Below are 24,591 nucleotides of genomic sequence, written 5' to 3' on the forward strand. Positions count from 1 at the left end.
AACTAGTTTTAATTAAGAAAGGACTTGTATCGCTGAAGTTCCTCGGAAAGAATTTATACCAGAAATTAACAAACGAGCAGAAACGTAACAATATATTTAAAAAGTATTCCTCTTTTATTTAATTTTTAAAAAGACTATTTATAAACACAGATATAAAAACAGTTCCTTAAACACCAAAATTCAGAAAGGAAGGTAAAGGTTATGTGATGTTTGTGCATGATCCAAATAAATGTCACAATCACAATAAAATATTTGAGTTGAAAAATGTGTGTATTCTGCCATAAGTACAAACTCAAACCTACTACTCATGAGTTCATGAACTAATTAGGGAGTAATACTACATTAACAGTTAAGGGGTGTTAATTATATGAACAACATATTTCTCTTCTTTCTTAAGATTTGGAAATTACTCAGAATACAGTACTCTAAAATATTCAACACCAATTCTGATTTTACAAAGTTACATGACACAAAATGTCCTTAGAGGCCCAATCTTTTGAATGGTTTAATAGTAATGGTTCCTGACTAATGTTCTCTTCAAGAGGTTTTGGAGTAGGAGGTAGAGTGACATCAATTGGTTCAGCTGTTGGCTGATGTTATCCCAACCTTGTCACCAATTATGTAATGTTCGTTTATGATCCAAATTAATGTCACAATCACACAATAAAATATTCAAGATGAAAAACGTGTATTCTGCCATAATTTCAAATTCAACCCTACTACTCACAACACCTCGCAAGTACATGAACTAATTAGGGAGTAGTACTAAATTAATAGTTAGGGGGTTAATTATATGAACATCATAGGTTATTTAGTTTATAAGAATATTCGGTGTCCAATTAACCCCTTTCATAACCTCCAAGGAGTTATATTTATTTTTCCATTCAGTATCTCGATTTAAAAAAACAAAAAAACAAGAGCATAAGCTTGTAGAGAAGAAATATGGAGAAAAATACATAAAAAAAAACACAAATGAAGTTCAAGTTACTTTTCAAACTCCACTTCTTACTGAAGTATATATTTCTACATAAGGATCATGAATTATTTGTATATCTGACAATGTAAACTTTGTTACCCACAAAGTAATTGAAACAAAACTGAAAGTTGATAAAATTATGGACTGTAATGGTAAAGTATAAACTGCCTACTTGGTGGAGGAAGGCAAGTTCTTTCAATAAGCAGTTCAGGAATGTGCCACCTTTGCATGCCTTCATCCCATGTGCTGTCCAACTTAACTTTGTCTAGGTTTGAATAATTGCAGTCCCATCGAATACAAGGCTGAACTTTATCCAGCAGTTGTTGAAAAAATTGTATTTGCCTATCTTGTCTTCTAATAGTTTCTAAGTAGTCAGTCCGATCTTCTTCAAACTCACTGTGTAAGTCACTGATCTCCCTTTCAAGAACTCTTATCTAAGTTTGAAAGATATAAGACACACATATTTAACATGTATATATAATATACACATACATGTAATATGCAAAAGTACTTTAGTTCTGACAAAAACTACCAGGAGGAGGTACAGGAATTTATTCTCTACATGATAATAATGTCTTCTCATTACAGTTTTTAAATATCTCTCTCTTAGCAAATTATGTAACTTGAGCTTACATATAGTTTTATTTCTCAAACTTGTAAACAGAAAAATGCACACACTTACGTACAAGTGCATTTCATACTAACACATCCAATGAACATGAAAGTTATATAATTTCTTTTAATGAGAACAAAGAAAGAAAATATACACAAGGTAACATAAAGGTTACTTGCTTCAAATAAAAAAGAATAATTATCTTGCATTTTGATTTGGCACGTATTATATGTAGAAACATCACTTCCATTCTTATACATCTGTGCAATATTCAGTAAAGTTTTTGATATGTGTAAAGAAAATTTGAAGTTTGACAATCATTTGATGCAATGAAACTTTGAAAGCTAAAGGTAGCAAGAAGAGTAACACATTTTGCATATGTTAAAATGTTTACCATACTATAAATACACTTTTAACTAAACACTAAGTATCAATAAAGTGTTAAATCTTTACACATATACGCATGAAAGTTTCTCTCTCTCTGTGGGTCTGTTCCTTACGCACGGCCACGTCTTTAGAGCTACAAATGCCAAACTCGGGTTATAGATACAACTTTGTGTGGGAAGTGACATGAGCTATGTGGCCACAGCCTCAGAGGCCACAAATTGAGGCCAAAGTAATCAATATAGCAAATTTTGGCAAACAAGACCACCAACTGGTCTCAAATTGAAAAGGCCGTATCTTTTGGTAATGTATTATCAAGAGGGCTATTATTTATGTTTTTTCTCTGTGTGAGGACTTCTCCTAATCATTCTATCCAGGATCAATTATGTGTTAAAATGATTTAAAAACTTCGTGGAGCCTACATTTGCGTTATTTCCACACCCTCTCTCTTTCTTCTACACATACATGCCTACTCTCTAACTCCCCTTGACTGAAAAAGTCTGGTGCTTTCCCATGAACATACACGTACACTCCCTCAACTAAATAGGCTTGCTTCAGCTCTATCTTTTGCTTTCCTTGCATGTACTCGCAAGAATCAGCTATATGATAACTTTACAAAAACGTCTGGTATCAGCAAATTTTCATTTACGTTGTGTTGCAATGAGAAGAGAATAAATCAAGTCTTCATTAAATGGAATAATAACAAAGTCAAAATATGCTGCAAACAACACTTGATCATACAGCAGAAATGAGGACACCAAAAGGTAGGGAATTTTGTTTTAGAAACTTGAAATGTCATGCAAAGAACATGTGCAAGAAGGAGGAGAAATTACATGGTTTTGCTTTGATTAAAATAGCTTTAACAAATTTGTATTTTTTTTGCACAGTTATTTTTATTGATTTTAATCAAAATATTTATTTAGGTAAAGAAATCATTTTCACTTTTTGGCAAAAAAATCATGATTAATATGGTTGATTTAATCAAAACAACTCAGGATATTTAAAGACATTTTCATCCGAGCAATACTGGGAACTCTGCTAGTTAGATATATAAAACTTTAAGCTTATGGCAACATAAAAGGGGTTTAAACCCAACCAACTAAAGTAATAGTCTTAGAACAACTACCAGGAAAACTCCTGAAAATCAGCAAATTAAAATGTTGAGGTAATGAAAGAGTTTTCACTAAAACAAAATAAAATACTATCTCTTTTCTGCTATAACTCTCAAATTATACCAATTTGTTCACATTTATTTTAACATGGATTCACAAGCATTTTTGTGCAAAAAGTTTTGTAAAATGTGTTTAAAAATCCTGTATGGATTCTATCAGTAATTCTAGGAGAATGTTGCACTTGAGTGTACACAAACTCACCTTTATTCTACTGGATTATATACTGATTACTAAGATGTAAATACTTCGTAAGAACTGAGTTACAATGTTTTATTGTGTTTAAAAATCCTGTATGGGTTCTATCAGTAATTCTAGGGGAATGTTGCACTTGAGTGTACACAAACTCACCTTTATTTTACTGGATTATATACTGATTACTAAGATGTAAATACTTTGTAAGAAATTGAGTTACAACGTTTTATCGTATAGATGAAATAACTTACTCTTTGTTTTGCTTTCTTCACAAGAACAGTCTTGGCTTTTAATTCATCATGAATGTCATCATAAACTTTCAGCATTATACCATCATCATTATCCAGGTTAGACAAAGCCTCTAAAGTAAAAAAAAAAATGTCTTTCTTTCATTTAATCAAACCAGAGCTAAAGTAAATGTTTGAGTTGTTTAAATAAAATGCAACAGAAAAAAAAAAAGATTAATCTTCCAAAGAATAAAGCCTAATATATTTGCTGTTTATGCTGAACTAGAATTTTCATTAACTTTATCAATATAAAGTGTTAAGTCACAACTAAGTCTATTACATGCATCCTCACAAGATTCTTCCTTCAGCTGACTACAACATAATGCATGTCCTCAAACAATATACCAAATAATACAATTTTCATAAAAAAAAGTTAAGGAATTTATATATTGTTGCGTCAGCGCAGTCACGTGACTAGTATCACGCCACCTATTTTCTAGATATATCCTGTTCCTTCGTGAATGCCCTAGCATTTACTAGATTGGGGGTAGTTTGGTATATATAAGATGGTCACAATGTGATGGGACAATGTGTAGTAGTGAATAATTGAACTGAGTATTGTCGAGCACGAGCTCGTGAGAATTATAGCGTTTGTTACAGAGCGACTGTTGAAGTTGAGTGTATCGTAAAGTTGTATTCGGAAAGAATAAACCAGTTTTATTTAAGAAAGGACTTGTGTCGCTAAAGTTTCGTCGGAACGAATTTACGGAAAATCAATTAACGAATGGAGACGTAACAATATCTATAGATATATGTTTGTGTGAAACAAGTTAATATAAGCAATTCAGAAACTGCAAACCTTTAATATGTTTAATTTGTTTTTCTGCATAATTTCTCTTTTTTGCTCGTTTTTCCTTCAAAACTTTGTCATTAGCTCTTTCTCCTCCAACCATCTGTTCCTGCAACTTGCGTAACCTGAAAAATACCAATTTACTTCCTGTTAAAAGCAACATTTATAAATATAAAGAGGCTTGAATATGTTATATTAAAATGATTTTAAAGATGTAATTCGGTATTTATGAGACAACCACAGTCAGCATAGAATTGTGCTGGAATGGCATGTATCAAAACTACACATTGACAAATAGTGTGATGTCACCTAAGACTGATCTCTTTTGGGAAGGATATGTAACAGCCCTTTCTGATGCAAAATATTCATACATTCAAACTATAAAGATGTGATTTGGTTGGAATGTAGAATTTCCAAGACAGGAATATCTCTTGTACTTAATTGACACTGGAAAACAAAGGAATTTTTTTCAAATTGGGATACCAAGTTAAATAAAAATGAAAATAAATATAGTATCTTGTTCTTGAGATGCAGAGTAGCTAAAATATTTTCATACTATTTGGCAAACAACTGCAGTAACAATGTAATCACTTTTGGTACTGATTAATTCAAATTTTCATAACTCTAAAATGTAAGAAAAAAAGATGGGTTTGAAATACCAGTAAAACAATATAGATGTATAAACGTTAACTTCTGATCAAAGCAAGCTAATATACTAGTCTAATTAGGGTTAATCAATTAATTATGAAATGCTGTAAAACCTTAAAAAAACTTATAATGATCAGAATGCATTGAGTCATCAGTTAAATACCCTTTTGTTAACAATATGTTTGGCTGCAATTCCATTAATATCTCATGAGATTTGAGTTAGTCTTAAATCCATATACTTAGGTAACAATGCAAAAGTTATAATTTTCCTAAATGAAAATGTATTTCTGATAGGTACTTCACTCTTCTCACAACATTAGCTTTTCTCATTTTGTGCTGCCCTCTATATGCAAACTTTTTTCAGAAATGCATGCCACAAGCCGTCATCCTCCCGCAACACGTCTCTTGTGCAAATCATCATGTTTCACCAATAGGAAAGCACTACTATCACATGATGCATGTGACTCCCTCTACATGCCACTACATAACTATCACTTCATAGTTTGGCAGAAGATGCATACACTGGAAAGTTGTGGATAGGAGGGGTGGGAAGTGTGAGGGGAGAGAAGTACCATCGGAAGTACATTTTCATTTAGAAAAATTATAACTTCCGATAAGGTACTCTTCCTCCAACCACAAGATTAGCTTGAATCCCACATTGAAATGGAGGAAGGACTGGTACGAGGGAAGCACAGGCATATCTCCCAGAAGCATCCAGAAGACACCCTCAAATTGAGAGTAACAGATCAGATGATCTGAGGAGGGGTACCGCACCACATCTGCGCCAGGTATCTCTTTGCCAGGAACATCAACATGATCAGGAGGACCAGACATGGCAGAACATTAAAGGGAGCACATCTGAGTGGGACAGGATAGTTTAGCAATGTGATCATAAGTAGAAATCATAATCACTCAATCCCACAATGGAAAGTGGGCAAGTGAGAATGTGTCCTATGGTGTAGAGTGGCAAGGGTGTGATGAACCATACTTGGTAAGTCTACTACATCCAAAACCTCACTTGCTGGGAACTGACATCCTCGAGGGTAGGGATAGGATCATACTGTCTTCACCTCAAGTCTCAGAGTCAAGAGTGAAACAACATTTGACTCCAGGAACTCACAGGGTAGCCTAATGCTAGGAATCTGGGAATGTATCATCCGGAATCCGAAGGAAGTTCATCGCATGCACTCAACCCCCATGACTGTGAAACCAGCCCGAAATGACCCAAGTTTGGTAATAATCTCGTCACCCAACAAGGGAAAATCCAGGACAGAAGCAGAAACATGCCATATAGATCTTCCACGACCAACAACTCAGAAGACAAATCGAGAGGAGAAGATGGAAAACCCAAAACCTGTTTGAGGTCTTATGTGATTAGTTCACTTGTTCTCGAAAACCTCACATGCTGTGTACCGACATCCATGTGAGGGTAGGAGGAAGGCACCCAATCAGAGGGGTGAACTACATTTGGGCATCTCAACTCAGGGAGTTGGATTTTGTAACTACCTCTACACCAGCAGAACACCACCACCCTACTCTGAACTGAATGGTTATAGCCATAGTTGTGGAACCCATCCAGCAGGTTGCCTCCATGGTCAACCACCCCAGCAGCTTGGAACTGGTAAGTGGTAAGGACTCCCATACTCCACTGGAAAAAGGGGAGGAAAAGTGTGGTAGAGAATCCGGAGGGTCTGCAACACCCGAGACAGAGCAATGGGTGATCATAAAACCCTATTTTGAAAAGCAGACCACACTAATTTGTTCAATTTAGGCATGGCTGGGATGGACAGCAATCCCCTTCTGCTTTACCAATACCATCAATGGGTGGTAAGCTCTGAGACGGGCACAGTATCATGAGGATTTACATTCTAGTAATGGGTGAGCGTACATAGCCATGGAAAATGTATAAGAATCAACATGACTTATAGTGCAGATTTGATATCAAGATGTCTGCGAATCATTATAGCCACCTAAGTGGAACCCATTCCGAGTACAGAGAGAATACCTGGTCAGGCACCACTTGTCACAGAGTGGGATCCAAAGTGAAGCTGAAGTAGGGGCCTCTGAAAGAAAAGAAAGCATTAATGAGTGCTTACCTCATGTCACAGCTGTCACAAGTGGCAGGCAATACCCTGAGGAAGCAGAAACAGTGATGTAGTATAGGTAGTGGGAGATGAATGTGTGCGGAGTCATCCACATGCCTGATTGTAGAATCTCTTCCAATGGCCGACAAAGACGAGAGGCAAGGGAGAAGGTAAGGTGACGGATTTGATGTGAAGAAATATGAAAGGGATCACACAGGAAAGGAGACAAGGAGAAATAGGTCAACTGGATAAAAAGGCAGGAACGAGTACCTAAGAAGGAAGTCATGCGAGCAATAGAACAAAAAAAACAACAGACAGGACAGAGGAGTCTATCTGGATCAGGATAAGGGTAGAGATGAGATATAGAAGATAGGCAGATAGGGGAAAAAGAGAACTTACCTTATAGATCCACAGAGGTTTTGAGAAGGAAAGCACGATCTGGATAAAGGATAAGGTAGGAGGAGCAGTACTAGGTTCTGGTAACATCGAGGATGAAAATATCTGACCTATGATGCCCACAGGCCAGGAAAAGGAGGAAATATGCCTTCAAAGATAGGTAAAACAGGGAACACATAGACAGAGGTTCAAATGCAGGTAAAGTGAGGGCATGAAGAACCACATAATGTCCCAGTCAGGGAGTGATTGACACCTCAGCAGCTGATGGAGCCAGAAGGAATGGGTCAATATGGAAAGGACAGGGGAAGTAAAGACCTTACGGAAGTGGGAAAAATTGAATGTATGGGATAACATCACCCAAAACCCTGAACTCGAAGAGACTGAAGAACCCATCTCAAAGAGCCATGTGAGAAACTCGGAAATACAGCCAACTATTGGGTGTGAAGCCTGAAAACCCCGATCAATGCCCAGGAGGGATAAATGCTCCATTTGCATTGATAGATGGCTAAAGAAGAAGGGCGAATGGAACAGGCTAAATGTGAAGCTACTCTGCAAGAGAACTTCTTGCCAAGGACTTGATAGAAGCCAGGCATGAAGACAGAAAATAGATGGCACAGGATAGAGCATTGGTGATTGGAGTTGATGGAGCAGGTCGAGAAGGAAGGGGAGGGACCACCTGCAGTTGGAGAAACAGAGGAAACCAAGGTTGATCTGGCCAGTAAGGAGCAATCAGAAGGACCTGCATGGAGTGGCAAGGATGAGGGAGACCATTAGATGAAGTAAACATAAAAGAACCCATTAAAGAAACCACATATGGGTCCTGCCCAGGAGTAGGAGAGGGGTCAAGGAGAATCACATCCTGAAAAGAGATAGAACCTCGCAAGCTGTAAGTGAGGGAACAGACAGGGCTTTTCGAATATCCCATTCCACAGAATGGAGCTGGAGAGGAGAAGGTTGGGTCTTGAAGAAAACACCCAAATGGATAAGGTATTGGGTAGGTCAAAGGAATGACTTCACCAATTTGACCAGCCAGCCCACCCATACAACTTCAGCCAGGAACAGATGAGTGTGACAGGCCGTTTCCCATTCGGAATGAGCAAGAAGTTAAGTAAGAAAGAAAGTTAGTGAAAGTATAAATGAAGTTAGACTGTGTGATTTTCAGTTTAGCTGTAATGGGCGATTTCTAAAGTGAAAATTTCACAGCTTGTATTGCAATAACAGAGATAGAGAATAATAATTCATCATGTCATTTGGGTTCTAAAGTAACTGAACCAATAAACATGGAAGAGCAACCACATGACATGAATATGTTGAGCAAAGGAGTGGACCACACGACAAAACAGGTATGGTGCTGAGGCTAGGCCTAAAGATAAGGCATGAAACTAGTACACAACCCCCAAATGAACGGGAATGCTCCAAAGACCTGGAGAAAATGCCCATCGAATAGAAAGGTATCTCTCCTTGGTACAGTGAGGAGTGTGAACATACTAATTGAGACGGGATAAATTGATAAAAGGATGCCAGTCCTCGGTCTTCTTGGGAACCACAAACAGGTGGGAGTAAAACCCCTGCAAACCTGGTGAGCTGGTTCGAAAGCCTGTTGTGCGATAAGGTCCTGAACTGCCTCTGATAGATGCCGGTGTGTTGAGAGATCCTGAGGAGAAGGGAAGGGAATGGGAACAATAGATAAAGGAGGAAGGGAGAGAAAGGGGATAATGAATCCCTTCAAGAGCACCATGTGAACCTAGCCTTGATGCAGTTTTGGTGCAGACCCATCTCCAGGCTCCTTATCTGAGGGACCTCCGCATGGTGCGATTTTGACTCGGTTCCTGAGTTTTTGCAGTCATGGGTGGCCTCGGTCCATCGACATTCTATCCTTACTGACTTGGGAACTCGTTTGTCACAGGCCAACCTTCCCAACCTCTTCCTGTCCCACCCTCCCGCGGTGCCACAGTTTGGCAATTTACTCGATGATGCACGATCTGCCAACAGCAGTACCAGTGACTATGTGGTCTGTTTGGGCCCAGTGGGGGCTTATCTATTGAATTTCGTTCATATGTGGGGACCTTTTCTCGCCGATTTCCCAAGAAGTCCCAACAACAAACTACATTTGAACAGTGAGAGCCAAAGACAACAGACGAGCCAACATAGAAGTAAGGATGAGGAGGATTTCAGTAGAATTCCCCCTCAGGGTTCCTGTGAAGAGCCTCTGACAGAAGGTGAAAGGAAGAAAGGTACATGAACAGGGTCGTGAGGGTGAGACGAAGACGAGAAAATTGGGCTTAGGTAAGTTGGACAGGGTAATCTGGGTTTGAGAGGCAAATCGGTCCATGTGATAGGGTTCACGCAGACTGATTTGCCTCTCAAACCCAGATTACCCTATTGGGGAATGAGGGAAAGACTAAATAGGGTTGGGAAGTTTCACGTAAGAGGGAAGGTATAGGGCCATAGGAAAAGGTGTAAAAGACAAAACATCACATACCTGAGAGATAAAGTCTGAAAAGACCAATGATAGACAAAATGAATCATCATGTAGTGAACAGGAAGGTGTGGCAAACTCTTGGTGGGGAAACAAATGATTAAAATCGTCAACAGCCTGCCCCGGCCCGACATTCTCAGGAGGATGTGGGGCAGAAGAAGGTGAGAGAGGTTGGCTCATATACTGCTCAATCTCCCGGCGAATGAGCGATGATATATCCCTCGACATGGTGACTGTAACTTCAGAATTCATAAGTGGGAAACACAAGGAAGTAATGCTTTACTAAAATATTAACTCCACATCATGAAGTATTGGAAATAAAGTTAAGAAAAAAAAACGCTTCAAGGTAACTGAATAACGTAAAAAAGAACATCTGAACGCGACAGCTGCCAAACGAGAAGTGATAGTTCGGTAGTGGTGTGTAGAGGGAGTCACTTGCTTCACGCGATAGTAGTGCTCTCCTATTGGTGGAGAGGTGGCGCATGATAATTTGCATGAGAGACGTGTTGGAACTTTGGATTCCAACAGAGTGAGGATGAAGACTTGTGGCATGTGTTTCTGAAAAAAGTTTGCATATAGAGGGCAGCACAAAACGAGAAAAGCTAATATTGTGAGTGGAGGGAGAGTATCTTATTGGAATAATCCTTGTAATAAAAAATATGTTATTAAATATTTTAATTAATAATGTTAATGAATAAAATACAGCTTGCTTATAAAACACATAAAAACTAGTGGTTTGTTTAATGTATTAAAATAAATTCACTCTTTTCTGAAAAGTGTGACACCAGTTAATGCAAAAACTTTATATAATTCTCCTTAACAAATAGTTCTGACAGTATTTACCCAAACAAACGTAATAACTTATATAAAAAATTAACTTATATAGAAATTCGTAAGTCACTAAGCAGCTATGATTAAAATGTAAGCATTGTTATTATAAAAATATATTAAATTGAAAAATGAGAATTTACCTCTTCAGAGCTTGTTCTCGCATATCAACCACTGGCTCTCTACAATAGATATGGAAAGATTATTTAGCCTCAGTAATACCTACTCCAAAGCATATTAATAAAATTATTTATACTTGACTATATATGAGTAAAAACAAAAACCAGTGAAATAAGTTTGGTTTGGTTTGAATTTCCACTGAAGTGTATAATTATTAGTCATAAATTAAAGCTGAAATAACGAACTATTGTTCACAAACTACACAGTAACAACGTTATTATTCCAGCCAAATTTTGCTCAAAATAATAAAAGAAGTCAAGGAGATCTTGTCAGAGTTTATAAAATTTGGAATGACAAAGATTTGTGATATATTTGAGCTCAGAACCGTAGCTAACCAGCCATGAGTTGCGTATGACTTGTACCATATTCTACATTTTTAATTCCATTGATTTTATAAATTAATATAGTATTCAGTAAAGTATCAGGTTCCTGGTTCAGTATTGTCACATGGTCGTTTATATGCTGTTTATCCGCAAAAAAGAGAATACGATAATTATTTATATGGTTTGAATGTCGCGCAAATTTACATGAGGGCTATCTGTGCTAGTCATCTTTAATTTAGCAGTAAAAGACCCCAACTCTTTGGGCTACTCTTTTACCAATGTATAATGGGATTGACCATCACACTATAATGCCCCCACAGCTGAAAGGGTGAGCACGTTTGGTGGGACAGGAATTTCAAACCTCGACCCTCAGACTGCTATTCAAGTGCCCTAACCACCTGGCCACGTCGGGCCAGGTGGAATAAGATAACCAGTATCAAAGTTGCTTTAGAAACCACATTTTTCTACCCATGAGAACATTACAATACCACTAGTGTAACAATTTAGCAGTAAAAGACCCCAACTCTTTGGGCTACTCTTTTACCAATGAATAATGGGATTGACCATCACACTATAATGCCCCCACAGCTGAAAGGGTGAGCACGTTTGGTGGACAGGAATTTCAAACCTCGACCGTCAGACTGCTAGTCAAGTGCCCTAACCACCTGACCATGTCGGGCCAGGTGGAATAAGATAACAATATCAAAGTTGCTTTAGAAACCACATTTTTCTACCCATGAGAACATTACAATACCACTAGTGTAACATGGGATTATTTAAATGGTGCTCTGATTTGCTTGGTCCAAAAATTACATTGACTTCCTGCAAGGCTACATGGTTAGAAAATAAACACACAATTAAGAAAGCCAGAATTTCATTAGACTAACATGAAAAAAAAATATCATGCCTGTACTATTAATAAAGTAGTTTTTGAACACTTTTACTTTTCCTTTGTTGTATTGCTATGGGACAGGATGGGTGACATCCGTGGTGTGTCTGAATGTCCATTTTGAATAACTGCAGCTGATGATCCAGACAGAACATGATCAGTCTGCTGTAAATATAAAATGTATATAATAGTCATCTCAATTAGGAATATCAGGATAAGGATATATCGCCTATTGTCAGTTCAATTTCAATTTGCATAGAAAAAAATCAAGGAATATAAAGGTGTAGCAATTCAAAACATTTCAAACAAGATTTCTAAAATTTCAAAGGGATTTTATGTAAATTCAAAATTAATAAAGAATACTAGCTTAAGAATGCCAGTTATCACCTTTGATTGTATAATTCTTTGGCAAATGTGTTTTTCTAATTCAGCAAATGAGCCACATTATACTTTAAGTGCATTACAATAAGTAACTTATGAAGCATGTAAGCAAAAATAGTTTCATTTTACTTATTTGACAAATATATTTCAAGCCCCATGTTATTTGATTGTTAACATTTTGAAATTAAAAATGGTTATTCTAACCGTAAAAACACAATTATAAATCATCTGCATTTATAGAAACATAATGTTAGTCTTTTTTTCTCCTTAAATAAATATACTACAAATATTTTCTAACTTTTAGGCATAGCTGTAATTTTTCTCAGTAGCATCTTTGAAACAAAAAATTTTCAAATTTTGTTCAATATTTTCCTGTTCTTTTACCCGTGTAAGTTCATAATTTAATTTTTGAAACAAATACTGGCAAAAGATGAAAACTTAAGAATGTGAAATACAAAAAAATCACTGAAAGTCTAATAAAAATAAGAAATCTATAAATTATCTCACATCTATCTTGTTTTAGGATTTGTAATAATTTCTACATCAAAGTTCCAAGTTGAATACTTAAGAATGTGAAATACAAAAAAATCACTGAAAGTCTAATAAAAAATAAGAAATCTATAAATTATCTCACATCTATCTTGTTTTAGGATTTGTAATAATTTCTACATCAAAGTTCCAAGTTGAATACCAATATTTTAGCCATAACAAAATATGGAATACTTTGTATCGTTAAGAAGGTTGTGATGAATTATACCTTTTTTAACATATATAGTCATTTCAAGTATTCTTCAGTTGAAAGTATGGAAAGCCAATTTAATCAGTGTTGCAGAACATCAGAGAACAGACTCAAGAAACTTATGGACATTTTTACAACAGCTAAAAAATGTTCCCACCATCATGAAGGATGGTTCATGCAACATTTCTGTCAGGTGATAGATGCACTTTTGTTCAACTTCAAGCCATGCATACAGGTTTGGGAGTCCCTTGCTGAGACAAGAAACTGGATAAAACAGGTTTGGGAGTCCCTTGCTGAGACAGGAAGCTGGACACACAATGCTGATGTAATAGAATTTTTGGCAGTTTGGAAAAACAACTCTTTTTAGGGAAATCAATTTTATTTGAAAATGACTCATTCACAACCCTACAGCTGGGCCAAATAGTATGGCTTTCTGTACTTTTATAGTATGCTTGTTTAAAACTTTCTTTAGATTGGATAATAGCCAATCACAGTGTAAGCTATCAGTGTGTGATGTACACTTCATTTCCATATAATAATTACATTTTTCCCGAATTATTTACACCACAGTATCTGTATATAACTTTGAGTTAATAGTAAATAAGTAATTAGTTACAACGTTATTTTACACGTGAAATAACTTAATAAGTACTACCATAATATTGCCTTCTACTTTCACAAGTTCATCAGATTCAGGTTTATACGGTTTCATTTTTGAAAGCTCCTCTTCATAGTAAGCTTTAAGACGAGAAACATCATCTTGGAGCTTAGCTTTGGATTCTTGTTCTTTTTTGTATTTATCCTGAAGATTGTTCATTCTTTCATCATATTCCTGTTACACACACAAAGTAATTTTTTTATTTCGAAATGAACTTACCCAAGTTTTAGTCTGAGATACAAAACTACCCTATGTTGTATATACAAGACTGTTAAGTTTAAGTTATTATTTAGTGATTTAATATTTAATTATGATTTAGTTTCCATAACAATAGTGTGAAAAGGTAGTATTTTAAAAGCAATTATTTTGACAAGTTTCGTCACGTAACTCTGTGCAAGTCGCATGTTGTGTGTATAGTTTAATTGTTGTACTAGGCTTTTGTAATATTGTTGATGTCATTTAACTAGAAGCTTCTAAGTTTTTCTCAATATGTTTAATATTGTTGTTACTAGAGGGCTAGATAGTTCTAGATTTTTCTGTTGCATGTTATAAATATGTGCAAAAAAGTTAAGTAAGAAAGAAAGTTAGTGAAAGTATAAGTGAAGTTAGACGGTGTGATTTTCAGTTTAGCTGTAATGGACGATTCCTAAAGTGAAAGTTTCACAGCTTGTATTGTAATAACAGATAGTGTAGAATAATTCATCTTGTCATTTGGGTTCTAAAGTAACTGAACCAGCTTGTGTGGGCTTTTGACAAAAAAAATAGAATTATTTAAAGCTCTAGATTCAACTGTGGTAAACAATAGTGTAGTGAATTTTGTTGGTACATACGTTTGACTTGTTTTGAATATATTATTTGAAAACAAGTGGGTTGTGTGCTGTCTGTTTAATGTTGAAAATTATCAACAACAAGTCACAGATACCTACTGTAAAAAATCCATTGCCCTATAAAACCTGACACTCTAAAATATCTTACAAATAACAAAATTAAAAAAAGGAGTTAGAATCCCTTAAAGTTACAAAATAATTTTCAAGATTAAAAACGCAACTATTAAATTTCATGTCTGTACTTTAATATATTTTTGTTGGCTATTACATAGTATAAATTTTCAGCTTGTTTAGTTTTATATGATGATCTAAAGCTGAAGAAATAACCTGATAAAATATCTCTTATCTAGGTCTCAAATTAATGTATAAGATTTTTTTGTTTGAAAAATTCCTTGTTTTTATTCAATATGTTATTTTAACTGTAAAAGCATATTAGTAGAACTTCCAGTTCAAGTTTAAACTGTACTTGACAAATACACTGTGTCAGCTTCAGATATCAAAAAGGTGGTGTTTTTGTAGAAGCATTTTCTTTCTCTTTCTCATGAAACTTATTGTACATTACAATACAAATGAATATTAATACAACATATTGGGACAACAATGGATCTATTTTCGGATTTTATTTTAATAATCTTATTTTTAAAGCTATTATGTTTACTATATAACTGAAGACAAAAAAAAACAAACAGTAAAACCGAAGCTAGCTGAAATTTTGATAACAGATTATAAGATAACTTTTGGGAATTTTGATGAAAGGATATCCATTTTGAAAGTTTTACATCAAGGGCATCTTTGTATTCAAATAGGAAGAAAAACAATTTTTTTCAAAATTTGGGCAAAAACATGGGCTATATCTCAGCTGTCCCATCCTCTTAAATTAAACTAAAAGTATTAAATAAATAAATAAAACAAAAATCTTAAAGCCAGCCCTTATTTTAGGCCTAACAAGCTTATTAGTATACATCATCCTTACCAACCAATTAAGACAGGTAGAGGATGACCAGATGTGGTAGCATGGACTATAACAATGTGATAAGACTTCAAAACTGTCTTAATATGTGACCTAGCAAATATGTGTATAATATGATTGTTTGTAGAAAAATCTAATTTGATTGTTTTCTACAAGATAGTTAAAAAATTCTAATTTGCTGATAAAATGCAAAGAAAATTATTTTTATCTTAGATTACATAAATCTGCAATAATTTAATATCACACCTTTAGAAGATTTTCAGCCCCATACTTGTCTTCCTCATCTGTTTTAACTATAAAAAAGTTATATTTTAAATCATCATACAAAAATAACAATGTAAATTTAACCTTCATAATCACAATAGACTTTCATTAAGCTTTAGTCAGTAACATACTGAATCAATAATGTACTTTTAATGTACTGAATCACATATTATGTAAGATGATGAAGTCTTATTATAAAACTATATGAACCTCTCTTTAAAATGAAATGATGATATCCAAAGGATTCACAAACACCATGCAGAAATTAATTGGTTTCTCCATAATATATATACATATATATGAACACACACACACACACACTAAAGTAATTTCACTGATAAGCAATACACAACTACTTAAGTTCTTAAAAGTGAAATATTTTCATTTAAAATTATATTTGAATTGCAGCATTTCTTGCTAAATATTCTAAGCTGTATATTTCAACTGATTGTCATGTAAACTTACTCATATAGACATATTATATGGGAAATACTTTTTGAAAATAGTGAATTATTTATTACACAGAATAACGACATCTATAATTTAAATGACAACTTAAGATTCAAGTTTTAACAAAAATTTATGTAAAAAATGAAGGAACATTAGCAAGTAAAGAAATAAGCTATCATAGAATATACTACAATAAAAGCTACAGAAATAAGGTTCTTCAACACATATTACACTATAATTTACAAAAATAAGTTACAACAACACACACTAAAGCAGAATTTTTCAACCACTGGCCTGCGAACAGACACTAGTCCATTAGAGCCACCTTGCCGGTCCATGGACTTTCACAAAAACTGACAGATATTCATATGTAAATCATAATGGCTTTTCACTGTACTTGTATTTTATTGGTCCACCACAGTTTAGGTAGTCAGGGAGCTGGTCCCTGGTACCAAAAAGGTTGAGAAATACTGTACTATAAACAACAGAAGCATACACTATGCCATAAGTTACAGAAATAAATTACCACTGCATGTATTATAAAAAGCATTCCAGTTTTTAATACAAGAGTATTTCAATGAAAATATTAAAAACTCACGAATAGCGACATCAGGAGGCTGCTCATTGAGTAGAGTCTTAAGTCGCTGGATTTCTTCCTGGTATTCCCGTAACAAGGCATCTTTGGGGTCTTCATTGATTTGGGGTTTATTTTGGATGTTCTTTGCTCTGTTAGCATATCTTAAGGTACTCAGAGTCTCATCATAGTTGTTGTCTGCTGGTGATAAGCAGGCAACCATTAAGGTTTTAGTATTCCCCCCCAAAGAATCTTGCAACAGCCTGGTTAACTTAGAATCCCTGTAAGGAATATGGTTAGACTTGCCATCCACAAGAGCTGAAATAACGTTTCCCAGTGCTGAAAGTGAAAGGTTAATCTTCGTAGCCTCCTTCAGTCGATCCCCAGTAGCTCCTAGATGCAAAATCAAAAACAAGAAAGAGAGAAAATGCTATGAAAAATAAAAGCTATATCAGAAGAACCTGGGAGTCTTTTTAATAGTTCAAAATGTATTACCATTCACATCAGAAAACAAGTTTAAATTACCCTACATACGAATTAATGATCCCATTATGCATAAGTTTTTAAAAATGTGGAAAAAACAAGATTCTGAATACAAATAAACAGATTATTTTTTTACAATCAACAAGCTCAAGTGGTAAGCATGACATCAATATAATGTTTATGTATGCATCATTGTTTATTAGTAGAGGTTTTGTTATTGCACCTGATCAACATGTTCACACATACATGACGTATAATCTGATTTGATACTTAACCGGATGACTAATCTGTCCTCGTACATTATATAATGGTTTTTGTGCATCTAGACTGCGTAGACTGCATGGTGAGTACTGAAGTCCATTACATAGAGATAGCTTTGTAAAGACATGGAAAAGCAATGTATTTAATTGTTGTGTGTGTTATATGTTACCAGTGATATGAGATGTTTTCAACGTTGTTTTTATAGTTTTAAAACCATGGCTTTATCTAAACTATTACTTACAGTGTTTCCACATATAACTGGCAAACTGCTGTTTTGATGACGGATACCATGATTTACTGTTTTCAATCATGGTTTTTTGATAAAACAGAAAGATGGAAAACATCTCACCTGTTTTACTTTGACGCTCGCTTCCTGCTAAATCTACTAAGTTGAGTTTTCCCTGACGAATATGTTGATCCCCTTCAACCTTTGTATCCATCATTTCCAGGTGAATAGTGAAGATAGAGTGGCTGCGAGAGGAATCTGCATTCATCAGTGTAGCACCTACTGATCGGTTTTTCCAGCCCTGCTCCATCACTAACTCACATTCTTGTACATTATGCACGGGATGAAGAGAAAGTCCTATACGGTTAAAACACAAACTATATATAACTGTTAACTTGCGATTTTTGTTAATACTTTTAAGGACTTGCATGTTTAATAAAGATACTGACTTTATTTAAGATTTACTTGAATCAGCAGTTCTCTAAACTAAACATGACTGGTTGGAACCTCTTAAGTAAATGGGCAGCTGTTTGTGTTAGTAATTACTAACCCTAGTATTTATACCTCATTTAAACAAATTCAGAAAAGTGAACATTCTCTAAAAAAGGGTTTATTTCTGGGAAGTTCTGTATGGAAAAAATTTTCAGATTGTGCGCTTTAGTCATACACAACTCATTGCATCAAAATGATTCAATGTACAGAGCTCAAAATTTTCATAACGTTTACTGATATAGACTGTAATGTTTTTATATATATTAAAAGTGGTATCATTTATTGAAAAAATAATGGTTTTTAAAAACTTCAGTGTCTCCGTACTATGTTTAAAAATTACATCAATAATGATACAATCAAACCCTCATGTACAGTCCTAGTGAAAGTTGTGTTCTTGTTGTGAGGAGGGTACTTTTATTTACTGTTCTATTAAAAAGAAATGGTCGTTGCAGATACCTTCATTATTTTTCTAACTGTCTGAATCTTGAATACTCAAAGTGTGAAATCTTTTATGGGATTTGATGCCTTCATTACTTTTTCTAACTGTCTGAATCTTGAATACTCAAAGTGTGAAATCTTTTATGGAATTTGATACCTTCATTATTTTTCTAACTGTCTGAATCTTGAATACTCAAAGTGTGAAATCTTTTATGGAATTTGATACCTTCATTATTTTTCTAACTGTCTGAATCTTGAATACTCAAAGTGCGAAATCTTTTAGGGAATTTTGTTTGTGGTCCATTCAATAGATGTTGCAGGAGTTTTGGTTACATACATAGATACTTACTAAAATGCTACTTCAATTATAGAAAGATAATACATGAAATTTAATAAACAAAAGCTTGAAGAACAGGAACAAAAGCATAAATTGTTTGATAAGCCACAAATGTTATAATTTTCTTATACTGAAAATGTGTTTCTGATAGGTACTTATCTCTTCTCATAAGATTAGCTATTCTCGTTCAGTGCTGCCCTCTATAAGCGAACTTTTTCTTTATGCATGCCACAAGCTATGCACTCCCCCTTGCACTCTCTCATGCAAATCATCATGCGTCATCTCTTAACCAATAGTAGCATGATATGCTCATGTGATGCATGTGACTACCTCTACACTTCTCTACCAAACCTTCACTTCGAAGTTTGGCAGAAGGTGTGAGCACTGGAGAAGTGGGGAGGAAGGGTGGGATGGAGGTAAGTACCTATTGGAAATACATTTTCTGTATAGGAAAATTATACCTTCCAATACAGTACTTACCTCCTCTCACAATATTAGCTAAAACCCCACATTGAGAATGAGGAGGGACTGGTGAGAGGAAACAAAGGAAGTGCCCCTGAAAGCATCTAAAGGATACCCCTGACACTGAGAGATGTAGGTCCAAAGATCAGAAGAGGGGAACTGCACCACTTCTGAGTCAGGTATATTCTTCACCCATGTGTAAATTGTGTAATGGGCAGAAATTGTAAGATGTAGAGTGGCTAGAGCGTGGCAGACAGTACTCAGTAAATTAACTACATTTAAAACCTCCTCGTGGGGTACTGACATCTACACGAGGGTAGGATGACAATCATACCATCTTTACCTCATACCCAAGAATCAGGGATTAAGACTCGCACCGATTTATTGATCCAGGAATTGACATCTGGTATTGAAAGGATGTCTATCACATGGAATTAACTCCCCTAACCAAGGCACAGAATGGCACCATCCAAAGGCAATAACATCCCTGTAAGAAGAAAATGAGGGATAGTCAAGGATAGTGCTCGAACCATCCCATGTACTACCACTGTGACTAAAGACACAGACACAGAAATTGGGAAGGAAGGGCAAAACAACCCAATATTATGAAAAGCAATTCCACAGCATAATGTGACATACAAAGTCAGTCCAACTGTATTACAAGTGCATGCAAATATGAATTCTTGCAGCTAAAACATTGTGATCTCATTTGCTTCTATTGGTCAATATTTGTTAAGTAATAATGGTACTTTTGAAAATGTTTGTACCAGTCTTAAATGAACATATATTTAATAATAATAACATGAATAAATTAAGTTGATCTTTTAGTATTACAAATAAAACTTATCGTCCTATGGAAACCATGTATCAAATGACAGTGGCTTAATGATATCATATACATGAAATTTAGCCAATAAAAGTTCAATCAGTACAGAATACTTGTAAGATGTTAATCTTTTGTTGTTATTTTTAGCTAAGAATATCAGTGGAGTTTGTTATCATAATTAAAATCAGTTTCTAAGATGCAACAGAAATTTCATAGTTTTGTTTTCCTTGAGATTACCTTCAAGGTTTTTATAAAATGACCTAGGTCTGAGATTTTAATGTACAGCTGTACAAACACTGGTGAAATATGTTGTAGTAGTAACGTGCACACATGTTGTAATATATCAGAACATTAAAAAATATGCATTGATTAGGGCTTGAACTCAAGACCTTCAGCTCAAACTTGTACTTTGTAATGACTGTTCCTCCATCTGAACTACCATGACTTTAGTCCTAAGCAGATAACTCCAATCCTGACTGTTATGGTATCTTTCAATTGTGATATGTTTATAGTACTAAACACATCTTATATGATGTAATAAATATATCTTATATGATCTATTAGACTACCACACATGATGTAATGAATACATCTTATATGATCTACCAGACTATCATACATACTGGAGGCTAAGCCTAGCTTGTAAGACTTAGTATTTATGATATAAAACTCTTTGAGCTGTATTAGTGAATGTTGGACAGACAAGCAGCTTAAATTGTTATTAGTGGAATTAACTCACCCGAAACATAAACACCTTTCTCTGGATGTTCTTTGAGCTCCAGTTTTTTCTTATGATCTTTTGCTGACAAATCTCTGATTTCTTCATTGTAAATTTCCAAGAAAGAAGCATGGACAAGATATTTTGTATTTTCAGCTGCTGCTATTGCTTCAAAAATATGCTCAAAAGCTCGTGGAATTATTCCCCGCTGAGTTGATGGATTGGTGATTCCCTGCATTGTGAAAGACTTGCCACAACCTGTCTGTCCATAGGCAAATACTGTTCCATTGTATCCCTCTGTAACACTCTGAAATATAAAACATATGACACTGTCTTTAATCTTGGACTTCTTGTTTTAAACATCTGGTGAAAACTGAAGAAATAATACAAACAAAATCTTGAACACTTAGCTAAACTTCAAGGTTTTTGTACTATTTTACATTTCCTCACCATGTTCACTTTCTATCCCAAGTCCAGCCATTTTAAATCATACCAAAAAAAATTCAAAATATTCTTTCCAATTATATAAACAGTGTAATAATATTTTGGTTGGCCAATTCAAAGTGCATCAAATATCAATGTTACAGATGAACCTAAGTTACTACTTAATGAGATCTGACTAAGTATTATCTAAATAGTTTGTAACTAAACCATATCTCTCAGATTATTTTTATTTTATTTTTTACTGCCATTACCCATAATACTTCATAAATAAGTACAATAATTATTGGAAGTTTTATGACACACAAAGATAAAGAAATTACTTTTATTTTTCATTCAGTAAAGTTAGAATTCATGTGATAACTTTGATGTATATAGTTATGTCTTAAACTGCAATAGGCTGGGTGAATTAAATAGGATCTGCTTATCCCAAATCAGTGGAAAAATTCAAAGCAATTGAGGATTTCTAACATTTGATATGATAAACAGCTAACTTTTTGTTTTATATTTTGGTACAGTTGAAAGTAAATGCAATTAAAACATTTACAGAGACCAAATGCACTTTTTGAGAAAGAAACTAAAAAAACAAAAAAAAAGAGAAAATAAGTGAGGTTGGAAACTTATGCTTTTGGTATCCTTACGAACAATTTTCATTATCTAAAATACATGTAATTTCTTCTAATGCATACTGTGGAATTCATTAAGTACCTCATGTACATTCTATCAATTAATATCAATAAAAAAGCCTTTGAACTATTCTAAATACAAATAATTACAGACACTGATCAAATTACTTGTAAAATAACAGTTAAATAGCTTAATTCCTTAATATCTACTAGATCCAATACATTTTAAATTAAAAAAATATGTCAATATTAAATCTTGGCACTAATAAGTGGTGGTGGTTATACTTTATACACATTTACTTAAACAAATAATGTTAAGTTTGTCACAAAATCCACATGTGTTTGGAATTGGATATAGCAGATCTAGTGTGGGTTAAATATTACTACATTTTATTTCTTACTTTCATTTATAGTCTTTAGGATTTCAAAAATTATTTGTTTCAATGATATACAAATATTTACTATTTATCAAACTAAAACATCATATAGCTGCAGTCCTGTGTATGATGTGACTAAAAGTACACAGAAAACATGATTTATCTAGCTGCAGTATTTCATGACTATAAGTACATGGAAACATGACTATCTAGTTGCTGTATAATTTCATGACTATAAATACATGGAACATGACTTTCTAGTTGCTGTATAATTTCATGACTAAGTACATAGAAACATGACTATCTAGTTGCTGTATAATCTCATGACTATAAGCACATGGTAACATGACTATCCGTTGCTGCATAATTTCTCATGTTTCCATGTACTTATAGTCATCTATGTATTTGCTGTATAATTTCATAACTATAAGTACATGGGAACATGACTATATAGTTGCTGCATAATTTCATGACTAAAAGTACATGGGAATATGAGTATCTAGTTGCTGTATAATTTCATGACTATAAGCACATGGAAACATCACTATCTAGTTGCTGCATAATTTCATGACTATAAGTATATGGAAACGACTATCTAGTTGCTGTAAAATTTCATGACTAAGTACATGGAAATATGACTATCTAGTTGCTGTATAATCTTATGACTATAAGTACATGGAAACATGACTATCTAGTTGCTGCATAATTTCATGATTATAAGTACATGGAAACATGGTTATCTATTGCTGTATACTTTCATGACTATAAGTACATGGAAACATGACTATGTAGTTGCTGTATAATTTCATAACTATAAGTACATGGGAACATGACTATGTAGTTGCTGTATAATTACATGACTGTAAGTACATGGAAACATGACTATCTAGTTGCTGCATAATTTGATGACTATAAGTACATGGAAACATGACTATCTAGTTGCTGCATAATTTCATGACTATAAGTACATGGAAACATGACTATCTAGTTGCTGCATAATTTCATGACTAAAAGTACATGGAAACATGACTATCTAGTTGCTGCATAATTTCATGACTAAAAGTACATGGAAACATGACTATCTAGTTGCTGTATAATTTCATGACTATAAGTACATGGTAACATGACTATTTGTTGCTGCATAATTTCATGACTATAAGTACGTGGAAACATGACTATCTAGTTGCTGCATAATTTCATGACTATAAGTACATGTAAACATGACTATATAGTTGCTGCATAATTTCATGACTAAAAGTACATGGGAATATGAGTATCTAGTTGCTGCATAATTACATGACTATAAGCACATGGTAACATGACTATCTAGTTGCTGTATAATTTCATGACTATAAGTACGTGGAAACATGACTATCTAGTTGCTGCATAATTTCATGACTATAAGTACATGGAAACATGACTATATAGTTGCTGCATAATTTCATGACTATAAGTACATGGAAACATGACTATATAGTTGCTGCATAATTTCATGACTAAAAGTACATGGGAACATGAGTATCTAGTTGCTGTATAATTTCATGACTATAAGCACATGGAAACATGACTATGTAGTTGCTGTATAATTTCATGACTATAAGTACATGGAAACATGACTATCTAGTTGCTGAATAATTTCATGACTATAAGTACATGGAAACATGACTATATAGTTGCTGCATAATTTCATGACTATAATTACATGGAAACATGACTATATAGTTGCTGCATAATTTCATGACTATAAGCACATGGTAACATGACTATCTAGTTGCTGTATAATTTCATGACTATAAGTAC

The 24,591-nt window shown here is 34.4% G+C and overlaps 1 protein-coding gene across 1 annotated transcript in view; it reads right to left on the reverse strand.

Moving 5' to 3' along the window:
• LOC106471338 (osmotic avoidance abnormal protein 3-like) overlaps window positions 1-24,591 on the reverse strand; it is a 41,877-nt gene that overhangs the window by 2,932 nt on the left and 14,354 nt on the right. The window contains exons 4-13 of the mRNA XM_022399951.1: window positions 21,369-21,654; window positions 18,198-18,431; window positions 17,129-17,497; window positions 16,063-16,109; window positions 14,017-14,193; window positions 12,297-12,406; window positions 10,993-11,031; window positions 4,424-4,539; window positions 3,589-3,698; window positions 1,149-1,410 (exon numbers count right to left, since the gene is read on the reverse strand). Of these exons, the coding sequence (XP_022255659.1) occupies window positions 1,149-1,410; window positions 3,589-3,698; window positions 4,424-4,539; window positions 10,993-11,031; window positions 12,297-12,406; window positions 14,017-14,193; window positions 16,063-16,109; window positions 17,129-17,497; window positions 18,198-18,431; window positions 21,369-21,654 (1,750 nt within the window). The remainder of the gene's footprint in view (window positions 1-1,148; window positions 1,411-3,588; window positions 3,699-4,423; window positions 4,540-10,992; window positions 11,032-12,296; window positions 12,407-14,016; window positions 14,194-16,062; window positions 16,110-17,128; window positions 17,498-18,197; window positions 18,432-21,368; window positions 21,655-24,591) is intronic.

Source organism: Limulus polyphemus, unplaced genomic scaffold (assembly GCF_000517525.1).
Source record: "Limulus polyphemus unplaced genomic scaffold, Limulus_polyphemus-2.1.2 Scaffold4554, whole genome shotgun sequence".
Classification (NCBI taxonomy): domain Eukaryota; kingdom Metazoa; phylum Arthropoda; class Merostomata; order Xiphosura; family Limulidae; genus Limulus; species Limulus polyphemus.